Source organism: Gopherus flavomarginatus, chromosome 17 (genome assembly GCF_025201925.1).
Source record: "Gopherus flavomarginatus isolate rGopFla2 chromosome 17, rGopFla2.mat.asm, whole genome shotgun sequence".
NCBI classification, from domain to species: domain Eukaryota; kingdom Metazoa; phylum Chordata; order Testudines; family Testudinidae; genus Gopherus; species Gopherus flavomarginatus.
Window position 1 is genome coordinate 686179 of NC_066633.1, and position 20052 is coordinate 706230.

General features: G+C 38.6%; 1 protein-coding gene across 1 annotated transcript; it reads right to left on the reverse strand.

The window, feature by feature from the left end:
* Window positions 1-1003: 1003 nt before the first annotated feature.
* ZBTB34 (zinc finger and BTB domain containing 34) lies at window positions 1004-19508 on the reverse strand. Its single transcript, XM_050926725.1, has 2 exons — window positions 19399-19508; window positions 1004-7300 (listed from the first exon to the last, which is right to left on the reverse strand). Exon 2 carries the CDS (start codon window positions 7276-7278, stop codon window positions 5779-5781), a length of 1500 nt encoding a protein of 499 aa, XP_050782682.1. The 5' UTR covers window positions 7279-7300; window positions 19399-19508; the 3' UTR covers window positions 1004-5778.
* Between the last annotated feature and the right edge of the window lie 544 nt (window positions 19509-20052).

The following is a 20052-nucleotide window of genomic DNA, read 5'->3' on the forward strand; positions in this document are numbered from 1 at the left end:
AGCTATTCAAAACAGCTACATCCTGCAGCAGCATCATTAATAAAAATAAAAAGTTTACATATAATTAACTCAGCCTCGCCTCCACAGAAGTTACAGCAGTAAATCTCTCTCATACAGTGGTAATCCAATCAACTTTACTATGAGAAATTTCCCTTGTTCACAAGCTAACTCCCATGCACAACAGAAGTAAGTGAAAATCGTCACAATTCACATGCACTAGTTGTAACAAAATACCAGCATTTGTGTTTTGTAAGATTGCTGCCTGGGCTGCAGGCAAAAAAACCAAAAATCAAAAAAAACAAAAAACACCACCACACTTCTGAAAACTGCCACCCAAGGAAGGACTGGTCTGTCTCAGCAAATATACCTTTGACTGATGGTGGATAATATTTCACTATTGGAAATCATTGGTGACATGGTACCTCCTTGAGAGTTCATCAGTCTAGCTGTGAAAGCAAGGTGTAAGGAATTGTTTTCCGACTTTAGACAGACTTGTCAAGTACTTGTCTACAATTGCTGTATACCCATATTTCTAATCTCACCTTTTTCTTTTGTTAGGAAATGAATTGAATTGTATACATAATGAGGTGTGTGGTGGCCTCTACTGTTCCATGAGGACACAGAATGATAGCTAACCTCAGATCTGTATGCAAAGTAAATTAACTGTAGACAGTAATAACCAATATTAAGACGTTTCTTTTGGACCAAGTTTTACATTTCTATGATTCTATGGTAAGACGATCGATGACATTTCTGGGATCTATGATAAGTCATGTTTTCTGCAGCATGGTACCAAGTCAGTAGGCTGCTGAGGACTGACTACCTGGCTCACTAATGGTAGAAGAACTCCGTGGAATAGATTTGCCTCTGGCATTTAAAAAAAGGAACACCTTTGTTAAATTGTAACCTTTTATATAGAGGTTTTATAAAGTGTGACATATAGATGACGTGAGTCCATTAATATTTAAACTAAATAATTGAATTTATACACTGACAACACTGGTTTGCTCTAGAAGCATTTTAATTTACAAACAGCAATTCCCACTGACTTATTATTTTACCATAAAAAAAGCAATGTACAAGCAAGAAACAAAAATTCATCAGAACAAAATAAAACAGCACTGAAATATTCATGTCACAAATCTAAAACAAAATGAATACAAGTGTAAAATATCATTTGAATAAATATTTTAAAATCCATGCTATAAAATAATCCTTAATGGCAAGTTTTCAGTTGTTACAGCATCAGCTTAGCTAGCTTCATTTACTTCATATGGTGATGAAGTGTGGAGTTGTGAGGTTACCAGTTTATATTGCAAGATAATGACACTGAGTTAAGTCATTCAAACTGTTCAAATATTTATCATAAAACAACTCTACAAATAATAGAAGTTACTTAAAAATACCATTTTCTGTTAAGGGAAATAAACACTATTAACACTGTGCAAGGAAGTAGTGAGTTCTACTTCTAATCAGATATCCAACCAAAGTCTTGCAATACAAGTCCAAAGGTTGAATTCATAGTATACCTAAATTGGGGAGATAGCAATTTATTTTATCTGCTGTAGCAGTAGCTGCCTATATAACTATAAGCAAGCCTACTCAGTTATCGATGCTTCACACTCTCTGAATAAAAACAGGAACAAAATTGTCTCAGGCTCTCTCTGTTTAACATTTGTATATAAACTTGCATAATTAAGTGAATATTCATTATAGGGATGGGTGAATAATACATTGGGCTTATAATTATATTAAATATAATTATTCTGGCACTTGTTAAAAGATATGTAAGAAATGCACAATGGTTATACACTTTGAACATTCTGAATGACTTTACTGAACTTCTGATTCAGTCACTGAGTATTTGAAAATTACAATTCATGAACTAAACAGATTCATATAAAGAATTTACACAATTCCCAAATACTTTCAAATATAAAATTTAATAAATAACCCTGACCAGTCTAAAAGCACCATTCAAGGGTAAATTGCCCTTGGAAAATAGATTAGGTGTTGCATATTTGAGTCCCGTTCAGTGGTTTCATGTGAAACCCTTTCAGAAAATGACAATAAAAATAATCACAGTAAACTAAAATAAAAGATTCAAATAAGATGCTTTAAAAATGGTAAAGCTCATTCAAGCTCAATCTTTTCCCAGCCCCTGTTTGTATTCCTGCTATTCTTCCCATACTTCAACCTAAAGGAAAGTTATAACAGGCCTTACTGTCTTGGCTAGAAATAAACTGAAGGCTTCAGCATAAAACAATTCCTCATGCTTGGGAAGATTATAATATTAAAAAAAAAACTATAAATTTAGGCCTACAGTATATTCTGCTGAACAGTGAACAGACAGTATCCTTTATGCTATTAAATGTCACAATAAAATGCAGAAGCATTCATGAGGCTCTGCTGACTACCAATGAACTGAGACACTAAGGTATTTACAAACCTATTTTCTAAATGTATTTACAACTTTAATAGAAATTATATGGAAGATAACTGATTAGGAAAACTAAAATAACTGTTTGAAACAAACCACAATCATTAGCAAAAGTATAAAATTCTTTGTTTTCACAGTTTATAATAATAGGTTAAACATCTAGAGGAAAGGACACTGTCACTGTTTTCACATTTGTCTATGTAATTCAAAAGGTAGATCAAGAAGAGACTCAATTATGAACCAGCCTTATATGGTTTCATGATGTATTTTACTGCCAAATATTTCTTCACATCATTTATTTTTTTGACTTGTGCATTTATTGTAAATGAAATGTGTAAGTTCTGCACTCACTTAAAACCGTACAGAAATAGGTACTGTACAGTACTTTCAAAGTCTGCTTAAAATAACTACACAAGATACTTTGTCTTGGTGAATTTGTGAAATGAACTTCAAGTGGATAATGTTTTATGTTTCACGGTAATGTTAATCCTGGCAAACCATCATGTGACAAGGCACAATTTAATTGCTGCTGCCAGATCTGAAGTTCATTTTCTACTAGATTCACACACTTTATAAGTTTAAATGTAATATTCAAAGATGCTCTATGCTTGCCTACATGTATGCATCCTTTGAAGCACTGCTGGACCTTTCAGTACTGTGTTATGGCTTGATTATTCTTAACACTGCTAGCAGTGGAAAGGGTAAATGTTATTCCAAAATGAATAGGAGCAAGTGGAACTTGCAAACTGTTGAATCATGATATTGTAGAAAAAGTGATTTCCTGCCCCTTAACAGTCCCATTACAATGTTTTGAACCTGAACCTGTACAATCAAAGTGATGTATATTTTTGTCAGAGACAATTTTGGATAAGTCACTCTTTGGTAAAATCAAACCAGTTTAATAAATGTATAGATACAAAGAACTATATTTAAATAATGATTAGACTGTGACACACTGACAAAGGTCAAGAAATACAAAGTTAACAGCCCTTTCCCTACTCCCCTCAACTCACACTACTATGGAAATAAGCCAACCCAAAGGCACCACAATACAAGTTTAAGATAAAGGGTCAAGCGTAACTCTACATTTCTTGGTTTTTCTATGTGTCTCAAACTCAATTTTATCAAAACACAATTGTTTGCATTTACTTAAAAAAACATTTATGTAAGAAAAAAAAAATTTAACTGAAACACCAACACATGTTTAAATGGTAAACGTAGCGATCTAGCCTCTCCTTGATGCACACAACTGTTTCCATTAATGGAAACAGGAGTTCTTCTGTTGCTTCAGGGAGGAACAAATCCCTTATTTAGGCAGTTTTAGGAGGAAAAGGCAGATTATGTACCCAATTTAACTAAAACTGCTCCTACAGTGCAGCTGGGGTTTATAGTGTATGTCTGTATTTAGTAACATTAATCCTTATTGCGTAATGACACAATATTAAGAGATAGTGTATTTTAAAAGTTACTGCACAAATACACCTTGGACTTGTGGACTAAGGGCCTGAAAAATATTTTAAAATCCCACACAAAGTTATTTGAGTTATAGGAGCCCAAAAAGCATTACAAGCCAGCAAACTTACCTTTTTTGCTTTCCTGCAATCTAAAAATGAGCATTTTAAAAGGTTAATAGCATAATCATAAGAACATTAGCAATCATTGCGAAATTAATCTCAATAAAAAATATAGGCCCAAATGTACATAAAGCTTCATTCTTTTGTATTTTTTAAAACATGATTAACAGAACTGTACTTCCTTAATTCTGCCGATCAAGTAGAATTTTATACAGTAATGTTTGCCAGTCATGCTTTTGAAGTCTCTTTCAAACCTATCATCTCATTGAACAGCTTTTGCTTTTGTTTCACTGTTACCATTAGGTTTCACATTTACTATACTATACTGACCTAAGTTGATAAAGGTAAAGATAGCACCACATAAGAACCAAATAACAAAAACACATTTGGTAATACAAAACAATTTAGAGTATTTTTGAAGTTTTTGTTATTGGTGGTCTCTTTATGAAGAAAACATTAACCATTGAAATAATGGGGAAGCCATAGTGACTCTGTAATACTCACATATATAACAACAGACATATTGCTTGCAATTTCCATATAGTATTTTTACAAAAAAGAAAAAAGAACAAATTCCAAGTGCTGAGAGGTCACTTGGAACTGTAAGTAGGAAGTTACTATGCACCTGAAACAGCTCTCTGGGAAAAGATAAAATACTGCTTGGAAGTACTGTAGCTTAAACTACAACATCCCTTTCCGACTAGTATTAGCTAACCATTTAGAACAATTAAGTTAGATTTAGTTACCTTGTATGTTTCTACAGTACGAAATGAAGGTAGATTCTGAAGTGAGTAAAAACACATTTAAAATCACAATGCTACTCTTGGGTTTGCTAGTATAACAATACAAGCTCTATAAAAAAGGTCAGCACCACAGGTTGTCCAGCCTGTACTCCAGACAACTAACAAAAACCCAAACAATTCAATAGTTTAATAATAATAGTTAATTAATAGATTTATGGCATTTGGTTTACCTCTCTGCTATAAAGCAAGGATACTTAAACAAGGTTATTCACTTTGCTCACTTTTGGACACAAAGTAATATTTTAATAAAATGAATACCAAGTAACTTTCTTCTTAAAAAAAGAAAAAATATCCCAGAAAAGTCCTAAATCCTAGGTAGAGATGAGACTTAAGAGTAGAAAGCCTTGTACATTATATTAACTTTGACATACTCTTACATTCACTCCAACCAGAATAGGAAAAGTGAAAGTGTTTGTTATTTAGATAAGTTTGTTATATATATACATATATAAAATTGCAAGCTACCAAAAAATAGCTATTTCAAAAACTAAAGACGTTTCTTTGACACCTGGAGGGGACTCATGAGAAAACAGTCTTTCCCCATAGTGCTGCATAACCCCCATTATTAGGAATGGAAGTTAGGAAGCACAATGACAGAAAATATACCCTCTTAGTGTATCCAGCAGGGCTGCTTGTCTTATTTTAATATCCTTCCCTGACGGAATTTGTGTCTTGCCAGATCAGCCAGTAAAGAACAATTTTAGCCTACTTCCACCTCTGGACACCCAGAATACTATATCCTTTATACTTTAAACATCTTCAAGAGTGAAAAATACCCAGCTTCCTTTGAAACAATGGACAATCATATAGCTTCCTTCAGAAACTGTTTTGACCAGATTTCCAAAAGGTCAGGAAAATTAAAAGGCTGATATACCTGTACTGAAGACTATTAACGAAGCAACAAATTTAAAAATGCATTGATTAATGTGCTTTGTTAGGGTGGAACTTAGAACATAGTATTTTAATCAGGTGTGTTAGACATTGTGTGAATTTCCATACTAGAATCCATAGCTTCAGAGGCTGAAGCGTCATTATCTATTTTCTGTTCAAGAAATGCTTCTGTTCTTTCTGGAGATTCTATCCTGTTTCTTACTTCTGCTACCCCAGGGTGATTTTTTCTTAAATGCTGATTTAGCGTCCCTTGGAAAGGAAAACATTTCCCACAGATCTCACAGCGGAAGGGTTTATCATCCGTGTGGCCACGAATATGATACTCAAGTTGGTCCTTGCGTGTGTATTTCTTCCCACAAAACTTGCACACAAAAGGGGTAATTCCCATGTGTAATCGCATGTGTCGATCAAGGCTCCCTTTCTGGTTGAAAGACTTTCCACAGTAAATACAAATTAACCTCTCATTGTATGGATACCAATGACCTCTCGCATTTCTTTCCCGTGGACTGCTTTCATATCCTGGGTTACTCACTATGGTCTCACCATCAGCCCCTTGCATTAAGCCCTGAACATCACTATGTAAGTGACCAGAGGATACCCGTTTTTGGCGTGCACGACCTCCTCTGAAACAACTCAGCATGGACCTTGAAGGACTTGAATTGCTCAGGCTTCCAAAGGTTTCAGACATACTAGTAGCCTGGGATGAGGCATGGGAAAATGAATAAACATGTTGTAATACAGATCCATAGGAGCCAACATTTACTGCAACCACTTGCTCTCCATCAACCATTTCAGTATGGTATCCATCATCGCCAAGTGAGGAGCTATCAGAACAACTTGGCCGGTCAGATTTTTCCATTTTAACCTTCACCTCTGCAATCTGGCTCTCCCTTACTATCAGGTCCCCTTGCTCAGGATCACCTTCAATCTGAATTTCATATTCAGAGACACTTCCACTGCTTCCTCGATCCGAGTGCCCTTCTTCATGCAGACGACTGCGTAAAATTTTCCCTGTAGTAGTTTCCATCCTTAGATCACTACCCGCAGTTGGTTGTGGCACCTGAGAGCAATAAGGAGGAGATATTTCGACAGGATTGGCAAAGTAGCTGCTATCTTTTACTCCATTGTGGCTTTCTTGAGTTTCTTCAGCACCAACAGTGACAGAGTCAACATCACCAACACTGATCTTTGAATGGATACTCTCCAATATCTGTGTGCACTTGTCAATGACACACTGCATCTGTAGAAAGCTAGCTGCAGTTAGAAAACTAACAACATCCTTCAGCTGCAAGGACATCCTTCCAGTGTAACAAAATGAAAGTAACTGTTCAAAGACATTAGGGTTTTTAATAACTGATATTGATAAGCCACTCATGGTGCTTAATGCTGAATGATCACGGAAATATGGAGAACTGGCAGCTAGAACAGCTTTATGGGCTCTAAATGGCTGACCCTGAATATGCACAATTATGTCACATAGCTTCCCTTGCAGACGAAGCTCATTTAATTGGCTCAGAACAGTGTTGCTGTAGTCGGGCACATCAAACTGAATGAAACTGCTGCTGTCCATTTCTATTGATGTAGAACGTAATCTGTGAAAGAAAACAAAAAGATATATAACTCAGGATTTATATACATTGTACATTTCAAATATAAGTGCAAACAAATGGTTAAAGTGTATCCTGTGTGTAATGACAAATTAATTCAAGTTAAAATAAAAGGTCTAAGGTACATCTAAGGCCAGGAATATTTTTTACAAGCGGTTTGTCTCCTACTTACATCTTTGTCGATTGGCTCACTGGTTTGAGCACTGGCCTGCTAAACCTAGTGTTGTGAGTTCAATCCTTGAGGGGGGCCATTTAGGGAACAGGGTAAAAATCTGTCTGGGGATTGGTCCTGCTCTGAGCAAGGGATTGGACTAGATGACCTCCTGAGCTCCCTTCCAACCCTCATATTCTGTGATTCTACAATTCAGTGGCTCTCATATAACAGGACACAACAATGGTTTTTCATGAGTGTCCACATCCAATATAAAAGTAGCTTTATAACACAGGGACGCAATTTCACATTTCAATTGGGGTGGAAAGGGCAACGTCTAATGGGGGCCCTGGAAGCTCTCCAAATTTTTGAAAGATAAATGTCAAAATCCATACTCAGTCAGTCCCAATCACAGCTTCAGGGGGAGATAACTCATTCTATTCATCCTAGGAAAAACAGATTATGAAGCACAAGTTGGCAACCCCCCAATCCACAGACTGGGCTAGGGGTGGAGACAGGGCAATTCGGCAGAGGATGAGCTGGTACCAGTCATGCTCTGTAAGCCAGGGGAGGGGGAGAGGGGAAAGAGAGGGTGTTCATTTGCTTATGGAGGAGATTTGGCTCCTCACAACCACGGTATTCCACGATAGCAAGTCCCACCTATATACCATCAGACACCCGACAATGAAGTCTCACCTACATCCACTGAACTGTGCGTTTTCTGCTCCTCACATGAGACAGAAGAGCCAAGTCAAATCTCCTGTTTCATCGCTTCTCTAGCAACCAACACTTCCAGCCCCCTTCGCCAATCAATCACAACTGCCATCCCAGAGCACTGGTGCCAAGCAGTGGCAAGGGAGCTTGGCAATAGATGACGTTAGAACAGAGCTGCAGTCAGACAGGCAAGTCCCTGGGGCTATGCCAGGTAGGTTAGGGAATGGAGACTCCAGGTTGCCCACGGGGCTCTTCCCATGGAGAATTTCAGGGAGTGCAGACAGTGTCTGGGCCTGGAGCCTGGGCTGCTCACTCGGGGTAAGGAGCATGGGTTGGGGCGGGGGGGGCTTACAATGACCACTCTGCCTTACCCAAACAGCATCTCTGTTATAACATCAGTATCTGGCAGGAATGGCAAAACAAGATTAAGGAACCTGATAAATATTGAGTTTCCAGCAGGAGTCATAACCTCTCAAGTGCGTGCTGGACCATGGAACTGGAGACCATTCAGACTCCCACCAGGTATTGTTGCAGCACCGTGTGCTGCTGCTCGCCACTATGCCCACCCATGATTCAGTTGTCTAAAAGTAATTTTTCTGAAACACTTATTTCATGAAGTGCAACACAGTCTTCTAGAGTTTGTTAATGAAAACCACAAGCTTACAAATTGTTTACTTCTTGTGATCAGAACTTACTATACAGAGGAATTTTTAGTATCCATCTCCAATACGTAGATATGCATTGTTAATATTAGATATGCATTGTTAATATGTACTGACTAACATACAGCCAAAGAGATTCACAGTGAGAATGTGTCTAAACACATTTAATAGAATAGAAGGTTATGTTATTGCAGTGTGCTCGTGAGGTAAGTCTTGTAGCATTATTTCCAGTGGTGATAGAAAATGAATCCTTAAAAAAAAAAAAAAAAAAGAAAGAAAAAAAATCACTTAGAAGGATGGTATACTGTTTTATAGACTCAAAGACTTTAAGGTCAGAAGGGACCATTATGATCTTCTAGTCTGACCTTCCGCGCAATGCAGGCCACAGAATCTCACCCACTCACTCCTGTAACAAACCCCTATGTCTGAGCTACTGACGTCCTCAACTTGTGGTTTAAAGACTTCAAGGTGGAGAGAATCCTCCAACAAGTGACCTCTGCCCCACACTGCAGAGAAAGGTGAAACCCCCTCAGGGCCTTTGCCAATCTGCCCTGGAGGAAAATTCCTTCCTGACCCCAAATATGGCGATCAGCTAAACCCTGAGCATGTGGGCAAGACTCAACAGCCAGACACCCAGGAAAGAATTCTCTGTAGTAACTCAGATCCCACCCCATCTAACATCCCATCACAGGCCACCGGGCATATTTACCGCTAATAGCCAAAGATCAGTTAATTGCCAAAATTAGGCTATCCCATCATACCATCCCCTCCATAAACTTATCAAGCTCAGTCTTGAAGCCAGATATGTCTTTTGCCCCCACTACTCCCCCTGGAAGCCTGTTCCAGAACTTCACTCCTCTGATGGTTAGAAACCTTCATCTAATTTCAAGTCTAAACTTCCTGATGGCCAGTTTATATCCATTTGTTCTTGTGTCCACATTGGTACCAAGCTCAAATAATTCTTCTCCCTCCCTGGCATCTATCCCTCTGATATATTTATAGAGAGCAATCATCTCTCTCCTCCGCCTTCTTTTGGTTAGGCTAAACAAGCCAAGCTCTTTGAGTGTCCTTTCATAAGGCAGGTTTTCCATTCCTTGGATCATCCTAGTAGCCCTTCTCTGTACCTGTTCCAGTTTGAATTCATCCTTCTTAAACAAGGGAGACCAGAACTGCACACAATATTCCAGATGAGGTCTTACCAGTGCCTTGTATAATGGTAGAAACACCTCCTTGTCTCTACTGGAAATACCTCGCCTGATGCATCCCAAGACCATATTAGCTTTTTTCATGGCCATATCACATTGGTGGCTCATAGTCATCCTGTGATCAACCAATATTCCAAGGTCCTTCTCCTCCTCTGTTACTTCCAAGTGATGCGTCCCCAGTTTATAACAAAAATTCTTGTTATTAATCTCTAAATGCATGACCTTGCACTTTTCACTATCAAGAGAATCCAGGGGTCTACTATACATATAGGTTACTGCACTAGCTATTTCTTAATGGGTCCATAGACAATATATCTGGTACAAAGGACACTAGCAGCATATACTTGACACTTTTCTTCCCCCATCTCCACTTTCCCAATATTTCAACTCCTCAAAAATTACTTACAAAATTTATACTGAAAATATTAAGGTCTGGAATTAGAATCGCAAAAGCAAGGAAATTCCAAATGAAGGTGACATTTCATTCTTAATATGCAATTCTTATTCTGGGCATCAGAGGTCTCCAGCCACCGCTAAACTCACATACCATGTGTGCCACAATACTCAATGTGCAAAAAAAAAAAAAAAAAAAGTGTTAAGGATCGACTTTCAACAATCTTTGAACTTCCTTCCTTTTGTAGTTTTCAGCCTGTCCCCTATTACTATCTGCAGGTTATACATATGCATTTGAAATTATATTTTTCTTGCTTCCCTTTTTTAGCATCTCTTTTTCATATTTTGTCTAGAAATTTCAGATTTTATTGGGATATTAATTGTTCTCTTGTAGATCTTGAGTAGCAACAACAGTGCAAAGGAGCAACACTATCTAGAAAGTCAAAAAACTCCCCCAAAACATTCTCAACTTTTCAACATGTGTCTGGAAGTGTTGTTCGAAGAGGCTCCATAGAAAAAAGTAAGTTTCAAGGTACAAAAACTAAACAGAAAGGCATTCTGTACAAATGCCTACTACAACAAGTGTGCTATCAAAATGTAGGAGAGAAGTCTGAAATATCCATTTTAAATTATTTAGAAAGCTATTTTAGGTATAGTCGTGCATTAATTATATATAAAATACAGTGCAAGGAGTATGTCAGGTCTTCACTAGAAAAAGTTTGCTGTTATTCCTGTGATGGCAAATTCTCCTAGTGCAGACTCACCTTATACCAGGGCCCTGAAAAATATAAGCTATACCGGCAAAACCACTCTTTTGCCAGTAGATTGCCATCTACACTAGAGCTTTTGACACTATACACCACTATCTGACATTGTTATACTGGCAAAAGACTTGAGTGTAGTCCTGGCCATACTTCCACTCCCATGTAGTTCTAGGAACTAAAACAAAATATTCAGATTTTGAGGCCATAAGGGACCACTGCCTGCATAACACAAACTGAACCACTTCACTAGTAATTTATACATCAATACCATAATTCCTTGTTGAGCCGCAGCATGTCTTTTAAAATATTTAGCCTTGATTTAAAGGCCTCAAGTGATGGAGAATCCACCATATACCAAGGTAAGTTGTTCCAATGGTTAATTACCCTCACTGAAAAGAAGTGCACTCTATTTTTAGTCTAAATTTGTCTATCTTGAGCTTCCAACCATTGGATTTTGATATGTCTTTTTGTTAAAGAGCTATCTACCATCAAACATTTTCCTCCATGTAGGTACTTGCAGGCTGATCAAGCTTCTTAAGTCTTTCACTATAAGGCATGTTTTCCAAACTTTGAATAATTCTTCAATAGCTTTTCTGACACCTTTCAAAATTTAACATCGTTTTCGAAGCATGGACACCAGAACAGTATTCCAGTAATATCTCACTTATGCTATAAACAGAGGTGATACCACTTCCTTACTCCTACTTGCTATTCCCATTTTTATACGTCCAAGGATCACATTTGCCCTCTTAGCTAATGCGTCACACTGCCTAACCTTATGGTTCTATAATGCCATCTACCAACATAGTATCTCGAGTGCACCAGAAGCATATGTTCCATTGGTTATCTATCATGACCCTACTTCTTAGGACAAGGTTAACATTACTTCAGATATGAGTAGTTTCTTAAAGTAACATACAAACAGCAAGGTCTATAAAAAAAAATCTCATTTTTCAATAGTGAAATCAATAGAAGGTGATGTAATAAACTTGGTATTTAATTTTCATACCTATGATGGAAACAGCAGGAAAGCATTGTGTAACTACTATATGGAGCCACACACTTGCCAAGCTCATATTTAATTTCTGCTTTTAAGTCTGCACCTGTTTAGTTTCATTCACTTGCTGATACATATCTGTCTGTTAAAACTGTTTGTGAATCATATAAGCTATAATCACATATTTAAATGTATGGAAGCCAAAAACCCTGCCATATATGATTTTTAAAGATCATCATTAATATAACCATAGACAAAAACATTAAAACAACATGTGTAAAAATAACTTTTCTAAGTATTTCTCTCTCAGTCCCAATCAAAATTTAGACTGAACTGTCATCAACTGTAACCTCATACTTTGTTTTGAAGGAAAAAAATGCTCCCGTAACACTGAGATTGGCTACAGCACTCTGATTCTGATCAAAGTGCAGGAGAAAGCTGAAAGAAAACAGTATGCTGTAATGGATATTCATGAAGACCTCATCTTAACTTTAAAAGATTTGAGTGCTTACTCCACTAATTTGTTAGAATCTGAAAGAACTTTTTTATGCAATCTGACATCTTATACACCACTATGATCACGTATGAGGACTTTTCAGTGTTTTTCATTTAGAAAGATGACACTTTGGGCACTATGATCAGTGCTGAAAGTTTCAGAGTCAGATCCTCAACTACAGCTGGACTAGAAAATTAGCTTAAAGCTCACCTTTGCGTTCCTACACTCTTGCAGCTGCTATGGGCAGTTACCAGATTAGAACTGCCTACTTTTATGCAAGCTACTAAAAGGGCAAAGCAGTTGAAATTGAAGCCAGAAATTGGTGCAGTATAGGGCCCCCTACTAGGCCCCCTTTTCTTCAGCCACATCTCTTATGTCAGTCCTGGAGAGCAGAATTGTGTAGAAGCCTCTATGCCAGCTCTATTCCAGTGAAGGATTCCCCACCTTGCACTGGGGTGTTCCTCCCAGGCCCTTATACACTGGCTTTATGGAGAGAATCTGCTAACAGTGTGACACAAAGGGTCTTTGCTATGTTAATGAATCTGGCCCTCAGTTTTGTAAGAACATAAAATAGCCATACTAGTCAGACCAATGGTTCCTCTAGCCCAGTATCCTGTCTAGCCCAGTGGCTCTTCTGCAACTAATAAACAAATAGCATTTTATTAAGGACTGTGATCTTCCTGGAGAAAACAGCTTTTGCAGGCCAAAAATAACTTCAATTGTAGTATTTAACCAAAAGCACTTGTACTTCACTTTATATTAAGTAGACTACAAATATATAGTATTGCTCACTTTTCAGCCATTCCTAGGTTTAAGCTGCCATTTTCCTGGAAATCTTTTGTCTTTAGTCTTTCAAAAAGCACAAAAAACTGTAGTTTTTTTCTATTTAATTCAAATGAAATAAGAAGAACATACTGATTATATAGATTTCAAAATCTATTTCACTAAATAAAGGGACTTTTCCAGACAATTCACACAATTAATAAATAAATATTCAGAATAAATTCTTGGCCTTTTTGGACCCATGCACTTAAATTCTATAAGGGATAGCTGTATCTATATATAACCACAAACACACACCCCCATACATACTTCTATGAAGTTCATATACGGCAGCTACACCCCAGACCAATACTATTCCTTCCTTGTAAATCACAGAAGAAAAGGATGAATGACTAGAAGAACACTTCTTCAGAACAACTTTTTAAGCTTACCGGAACAGATAAACTGCTACAAAATATTAATCTTAGTGTATTGATTATATTTTTCTAGCAGTCTGGCATAATATGAGTAGTTTTACTGTACATTGCACAAATGAGGACTAACATTTAAGAATTGCTGTGCATGAAGGCAAAAGAGTGCTGAGGTAATCAAACACCTGCTGAAATCATAGTGTCTGAATGACCAAGATCAAAAACAGGTAACCTGGCAGCAGATCATCTCTCTACTCAAAAGTTTCCTATTATGCTTCATATTTACCAATGTGGTCAAACTTTGTCAACTAGAACTTCCAAAGAAGATTTCAGGAGACACGGCAATAAGAAGGCAGAGACATTTTTAAAAAATTGTACTGAGGCCAACAAATAATGCCTCAATACCCTAGTTTAAATCACCATATACAAGGAGTTCCCAAACTTGGTTCATCACTTGTTCAGGGTAAGCGCCTGGCAGGACACGAGATGCTTGTTTACCTGAGCATCCACAGATATGGCCACTTGCAGCTCCCAGTGTCCGCAGTTCGCCATTCCCAGCCAATGGGAGCCACAGAAAGTGTTTCAGTTGTTCATTGTATTATAAAATCTGTATCCTGGAAGTTAAAGCTGTGCAAGAGTCAATTTTTAAACTGATAATCTAAAGGGGGACAATTTAGAGGGGGACCACTTGTGGGACAATTATGGGCTCGTAAATATAGGGTAGTTTTTTTGTTTGTTTGTTTTTTAGACTTTGGCATCATTAGCAGAGAAAATAATTGATTCATTTTACTTCAGAGAGTGCCTGATATGGGATATTATTGGTACAGACACACCTTGTAACTGTTCCTCATTTCAAGGCAAAAAAATCATTCATTTTTGTCCCAGAGTTACTTTCATTCTGCACAAACTCGGTGTCCCATCGCTTATTTTTTTTTAATTATTTACATCAGAAAGAAAGAATCATTAAACCAAAATTAAATAAATAGTTAATGTACCCTAAAGGAATAAATCCCACAACAATTTCTGCATGAATTTATTTGTATCCTTCATTTTGAATCTCTCCTATTTGGGCCTTGGCAAGTTGCAAAGTACAGGTACAAAAACCAGAGTACACAAATATAGAATTCTGATCTCAGTACAAGTAATAATTTATTGTGAATCACTAAGAAAGTCAATGGGATCTGGAGTTAGCCCCTGGGTCCAGAACAATACCACAATGCTACTGAAAGATGTTGCAATTTAGCTCAGTAACATTCTGCACTTTTTACTGTTGCACTAAAGCTTCATTTTGTTTATTTTTTCTCGATAGCACAGAAAGTAGTTTTTCTCTGTATCTTTCATATCTAAGGTAACATCAAAGCACTTTATATTGTACTGTGTTAGATACTGGCAAACCAAGAGCCACCCTGCACATAAAAACTCCTCACACTCCTTGGATGCATGAATGCCAGATACCGACAGGCGGAACACTGGTCATGACTCCAGGCTATTCCCAGAACTTTTTAAAGAGATACAGTACTTTTAACTGCTATCTCATCAGCCACACAAACAGGCAGAAATGGTCTTGGATTAATGTCATTCAAAAGGACTACATCTGTAATAATATGACAATACTGCACTGCCAACATTAAGAAGGAAACCAAGTCTCTCAAGACTGGAGGAATATAGAAGTTTGCGGTGTATTTCATAACAAATTTGATTAAGCATCCTTTCTTGACATAATTGGGGAAAAAATCCCACGTCCCAAAACCAAATACAGAAATCAAAAGATGCCAAATATTTTCTTTCAATTGTTAAGAAAGGTGTACAGGTCACACAACATATACAGACTCCTTAAACTTCCCACAACACAAGGCACCGAGACAAAGAACTAAAAGTCCACTTGGCCGGGGTCAAAAGTTACACTTTCATAGTTTTTGATGTACATGTAACTTAGAGGGCAACTTGAAATAATATTTGTGCGTGTTGTGGTTTTGAAAATTCTCTCCTGGAATCACTAAATTAACATACTTTTGTTTAGGACAGATGGACCCTTAGCATGTCTTGTAATTGTAAGGCTATTAAAAATAACTGGACAACAATTTAAATCATGCCCCTCCTCTATTCCCCAAAAAAACTCCAAATCCCAACTCCAGAGAAAAAGGAGTTGACAGAATACCAGGCATAGGAAATGCTGCAGTATCCAGTCCCTCCATTTTTGTGCACAGGCAGGGTATTGAAGATTACAAATTTCAGGGAGAAAAATTCTTGTTAATTTTAATCTTCTGCCCAATAGGAACTAAAAAGGGAAATAGTAGAGAGGGACACACAATGTGAACGTGTCCTCACCACACACATTCAGAACAGATCCAACACTTTAGTGGTAAGCCTTCTATCAGAGGAGCTATAAAAATTACATATTAATGCTAGCCAAAAATCAAGAATTCCATTTTGCAAAACAGATTTAGCTTTTATATGGTTTCCATTCCATATTGGGATGAAACCAAGACCTTTTAAAAATTTTCATGATAAAACATGAGACTCGCCCCCTAATAGCCAGCGAGACGCTTGACACACAGATGCATGTCCCTGGGTCAATGTTCTCTTCACTGTTACAACCTTTCAGTATACGGATTTGAACCTAGGTGTCTCACATCCCAGGCATGTGTCCTCCCCACAGAGTTATAGCCATTTTTGGACTCTCTCTCGCTCTCTCACATTGGAGCTGTTCTAATTTGCATAAATTAACTATTTATTAGGTCCAGAGTGTGACTATAATCCAGTGATTAGGTTCAAGTTTCTGTTCCAAATCATCAAGCACAGCAGGGACATGAACCTGGTTCTCCCACATCCTAGATGAGTGCCCTAATCACTGTGTTACTGGCTATTTTAGGTAGGTGACCAGATGTCCCAATTTTATAGAGACAGTCCCGATTTTGGTGTGGTTTTTTTTTTTTAAAAAGGTACCTATTACACCCCACCCTCTATCTCGATTTTTTACACGTGCTATTTGGTCACCCTAATTATAGGGCAGTTCCCTCTTACACCAGAAATTCTATGCTGGACTTAAGAAACCATCCCAATGAAAGTTTTAGCAAAACCAGTAACTTCCATGAAAAGTTCTAGTTTCACAAATCAGCATTTTCCAGCAAAGTTTTTGAAAAATTGAGTTTTGCTGAAAAAAATTCCCATCAGTGCTAGTAATTTGAGCAGTTCGTTAAAAACGTTTGCCCTGTCAACCTTTAATAGTGTAATTTTAAAGACGAGCGCTTTTAGTTATTAAAGTAGTAAATTATTAGATTACAAACATACTATATCTTGCAATGCACCAAGAACAGTGTGGCATCTAGACATAGCAATTGGGACACCAGAAATACACACAAATTTAAGACTTCTTCTTTGAGCAATATTACAACACAGAAAATACTTCTGAAACAAACATGAGGACTGCTTTCCCCCTTATTGCCGCTATGTGCATTGCTGGCTCATATAAAAATGATTGTAGTGAAAATAAACCGGTAACGATTCGAAGACTAGGAGACAAACTTTTCATGACTAATTCAAGTTTCAGATAGTCCAATTTTTGCTCAAAAAGTCAGTTTACATGTAAATCCATATATATGTACACACCTAATTCCAACAACAGCAATAATATCAGTGAAAGGCTGGTAGTACTGTAACTAAGAACTGGACACAAAGGTTAGGTGCCAGACAAGTACAACATATGCATCGGAACCACAAGATTTGAAATCAGCAAGATATTTAACAAGTAATCATCTGTGTAGTCTTCATTTTGTGCACATATCTGAGCACTTATGCAGACACCAACATTTCCATTTTCATCATTTATAGTCAAGTATTCAATGGTTCCTAAATCACAATTATAGCAACCTTTGTTCCAAATCTGAGAAACCAGATGTTTCAACAAGCCACTGGCAACATGGACAATTCTGTTAGCACCATCTGTTTTGAAAAATACATACCCTTTACTTTGTCACAGCTAAACTGTAAAATAAATTATGTTTAATATTTGCTATTACTATAGATGAAGAATATGTAATTAATGTTAGTGACATGTTTGGCTCGTTTTCTAATTTCTAATAACTTTTTACATTTTATATAACTACACAACATCAGTCATTTTCTTGCTCTAATAGCATTTTAAAGCAATGAAAATTAATGAAGTTAGCCATCTATTTAGGAATTTATAACAAAATTATCTCTACAGTACATTAAAAGAACATGACATCCACCTGTACTTTCCATGTCAGTACTTTCCATCTCTCCCTTGTTACATCATTTTCTTCTAATTGGATTTTTTTAAGTTATTATTCAACAGTCTCCATAAGACCTTTAGGTTGGCCATTCTTCTGCTGTCACTAAGGGGAAAAAGGGATGGCAAAGTGTGGACTCTTTCTGATCTCAGGCAGCTGCCCAACTCCTGACACTTTCACCCACAACCATGTCAGCCACAATGTCTCTCTACTCTGCAATGTGTTGTACTGTAGCTATTTCTAACTAAGTAGTTCTGGCCTCCTTTCCTCACCTTTAAAATTCAGTAGTTTTGACTTTATTACAGATTGCTCTCCAATTTCAGAGGGAGGAGGGAGAAAGGGGGCTTTAAACATAAATGCAAACTCAGCAAGCTTATTTTTCTCTATGTTCCTGCAATAACCTAATGTATGCATAACAGAAGGTTTTTAAAACTACTTTAGACATTTTTTCCCCAAAGGGAAAAACAAAGGTCTACCTAAACTAAAAATTAACTATAGTTTTAAACTCTTCAGAAGAAATGTTTAGTCTGTGTGTCTGTCTACCCTTAAGCATAAGAAGTTCTATACCAGGCAGTATAAAAAATTCTCATTGTAGTCGGAGGGCACTATATAAAAATATTAGCTTTACAGAAATCTTCAGTATTTATAACTCACCACTTCCCAATTTTCAGGCCAAAATGAAACTAAATCATAAATTTAAATTATATGGTGGAATATTCTGAGCAGGCTCATTCAAGGGGAACGCTGTGTATTCAGGACACGAGAACTCTCCACGGGAAGCTGGGAGGTCAGGTTCTACCGGAGCACAACTCCTTGGGCAGTTACTACGGGAGTGCTCACTGAACTGCCTCTGCCCGGGAGTTTCCGTACTGCATTTCTGGAAAAGCAGAATCCCCTCCCCGCAAGCAGGACTAGTGCCGAGGCAGGTGAAGAGGAACTGGGCAAAGCAGCCAGCGAGCCCACCCAAGGACCGGGACCGGGACCGGGACGCCAGAGCCTGCAATGCTGCCCATCCGCCCCGTCCGAAGCAGCCCTGGGCGGCGGGCCGCAGGCGAGGGAGCAATGCCCTGTGAGGGGCTGGAGGAGAACACGCAGCGCCCATCCTCCCTCCGCACCGGGGAGGAGCTGCACAGGGACCCCGGCCCGCCTGGGGAGGCCTGGGCTCCCGCCGCGGGGGCTACTGCTCCGGAGGCAGAGGGAACGCGGCCTGCCCCAAGGCCCTCGGGCCCCGCGCCCGCTGCGAGCGGCTCCTCACCTGGGAGTGTCGGGGTCTCTCACATGGCGGGTGCCCAGCCCGGCCCGCTCCCTCTCACGGCCGCTTCCCGCCCGCTCCCACAGCTAATTGCACCGGAAGTGATTCCCGAGCAGCCCTTCCGGGTCACCCGCAGACCGAAGTGGGTGAGGGCCTGGTGGCTCGGCTGTCCGAAGGGCGGGGCCGGCCCGCCCGCCCTCACGCAGCCGGCAGCTGCACGGGGATGTCCGGATAAAATCACTGGCCTTGTAGCCGCGCTGCACGCCTCGAGCGCAGGGCTCTGGTCCCTGGTCCCTGCCGAGGGTCCCGTCCCTCAGGAGATGCTTAACGCAGCCCGTGGGCTGGGCCGGACTCAGCGCACCTAAAGAAATCGAACTCTTCCGTGCACCGCTGTTAATTTCAGAACGTGGCGGCGGTTCCTGCGTATGTCCACTGGGTGTTGCACGTGCTGCAGGAAGGAGGACTTCAGCAGTGTTCGTACTTCATGGGACGCCTTGCAGCCAGAGCAGAAGACTGAAGTGCGTGTACAAAAGTTCCCTTAAGTAGGCCTGGTCTACACTACAAGTTTATTTCGAATTTAGCAGTGTTAAACTGAATTAACGCTGTCCACACAACAAAGCCCTTTCTTTCAATATAAGGGCTCTTAATACCAATATC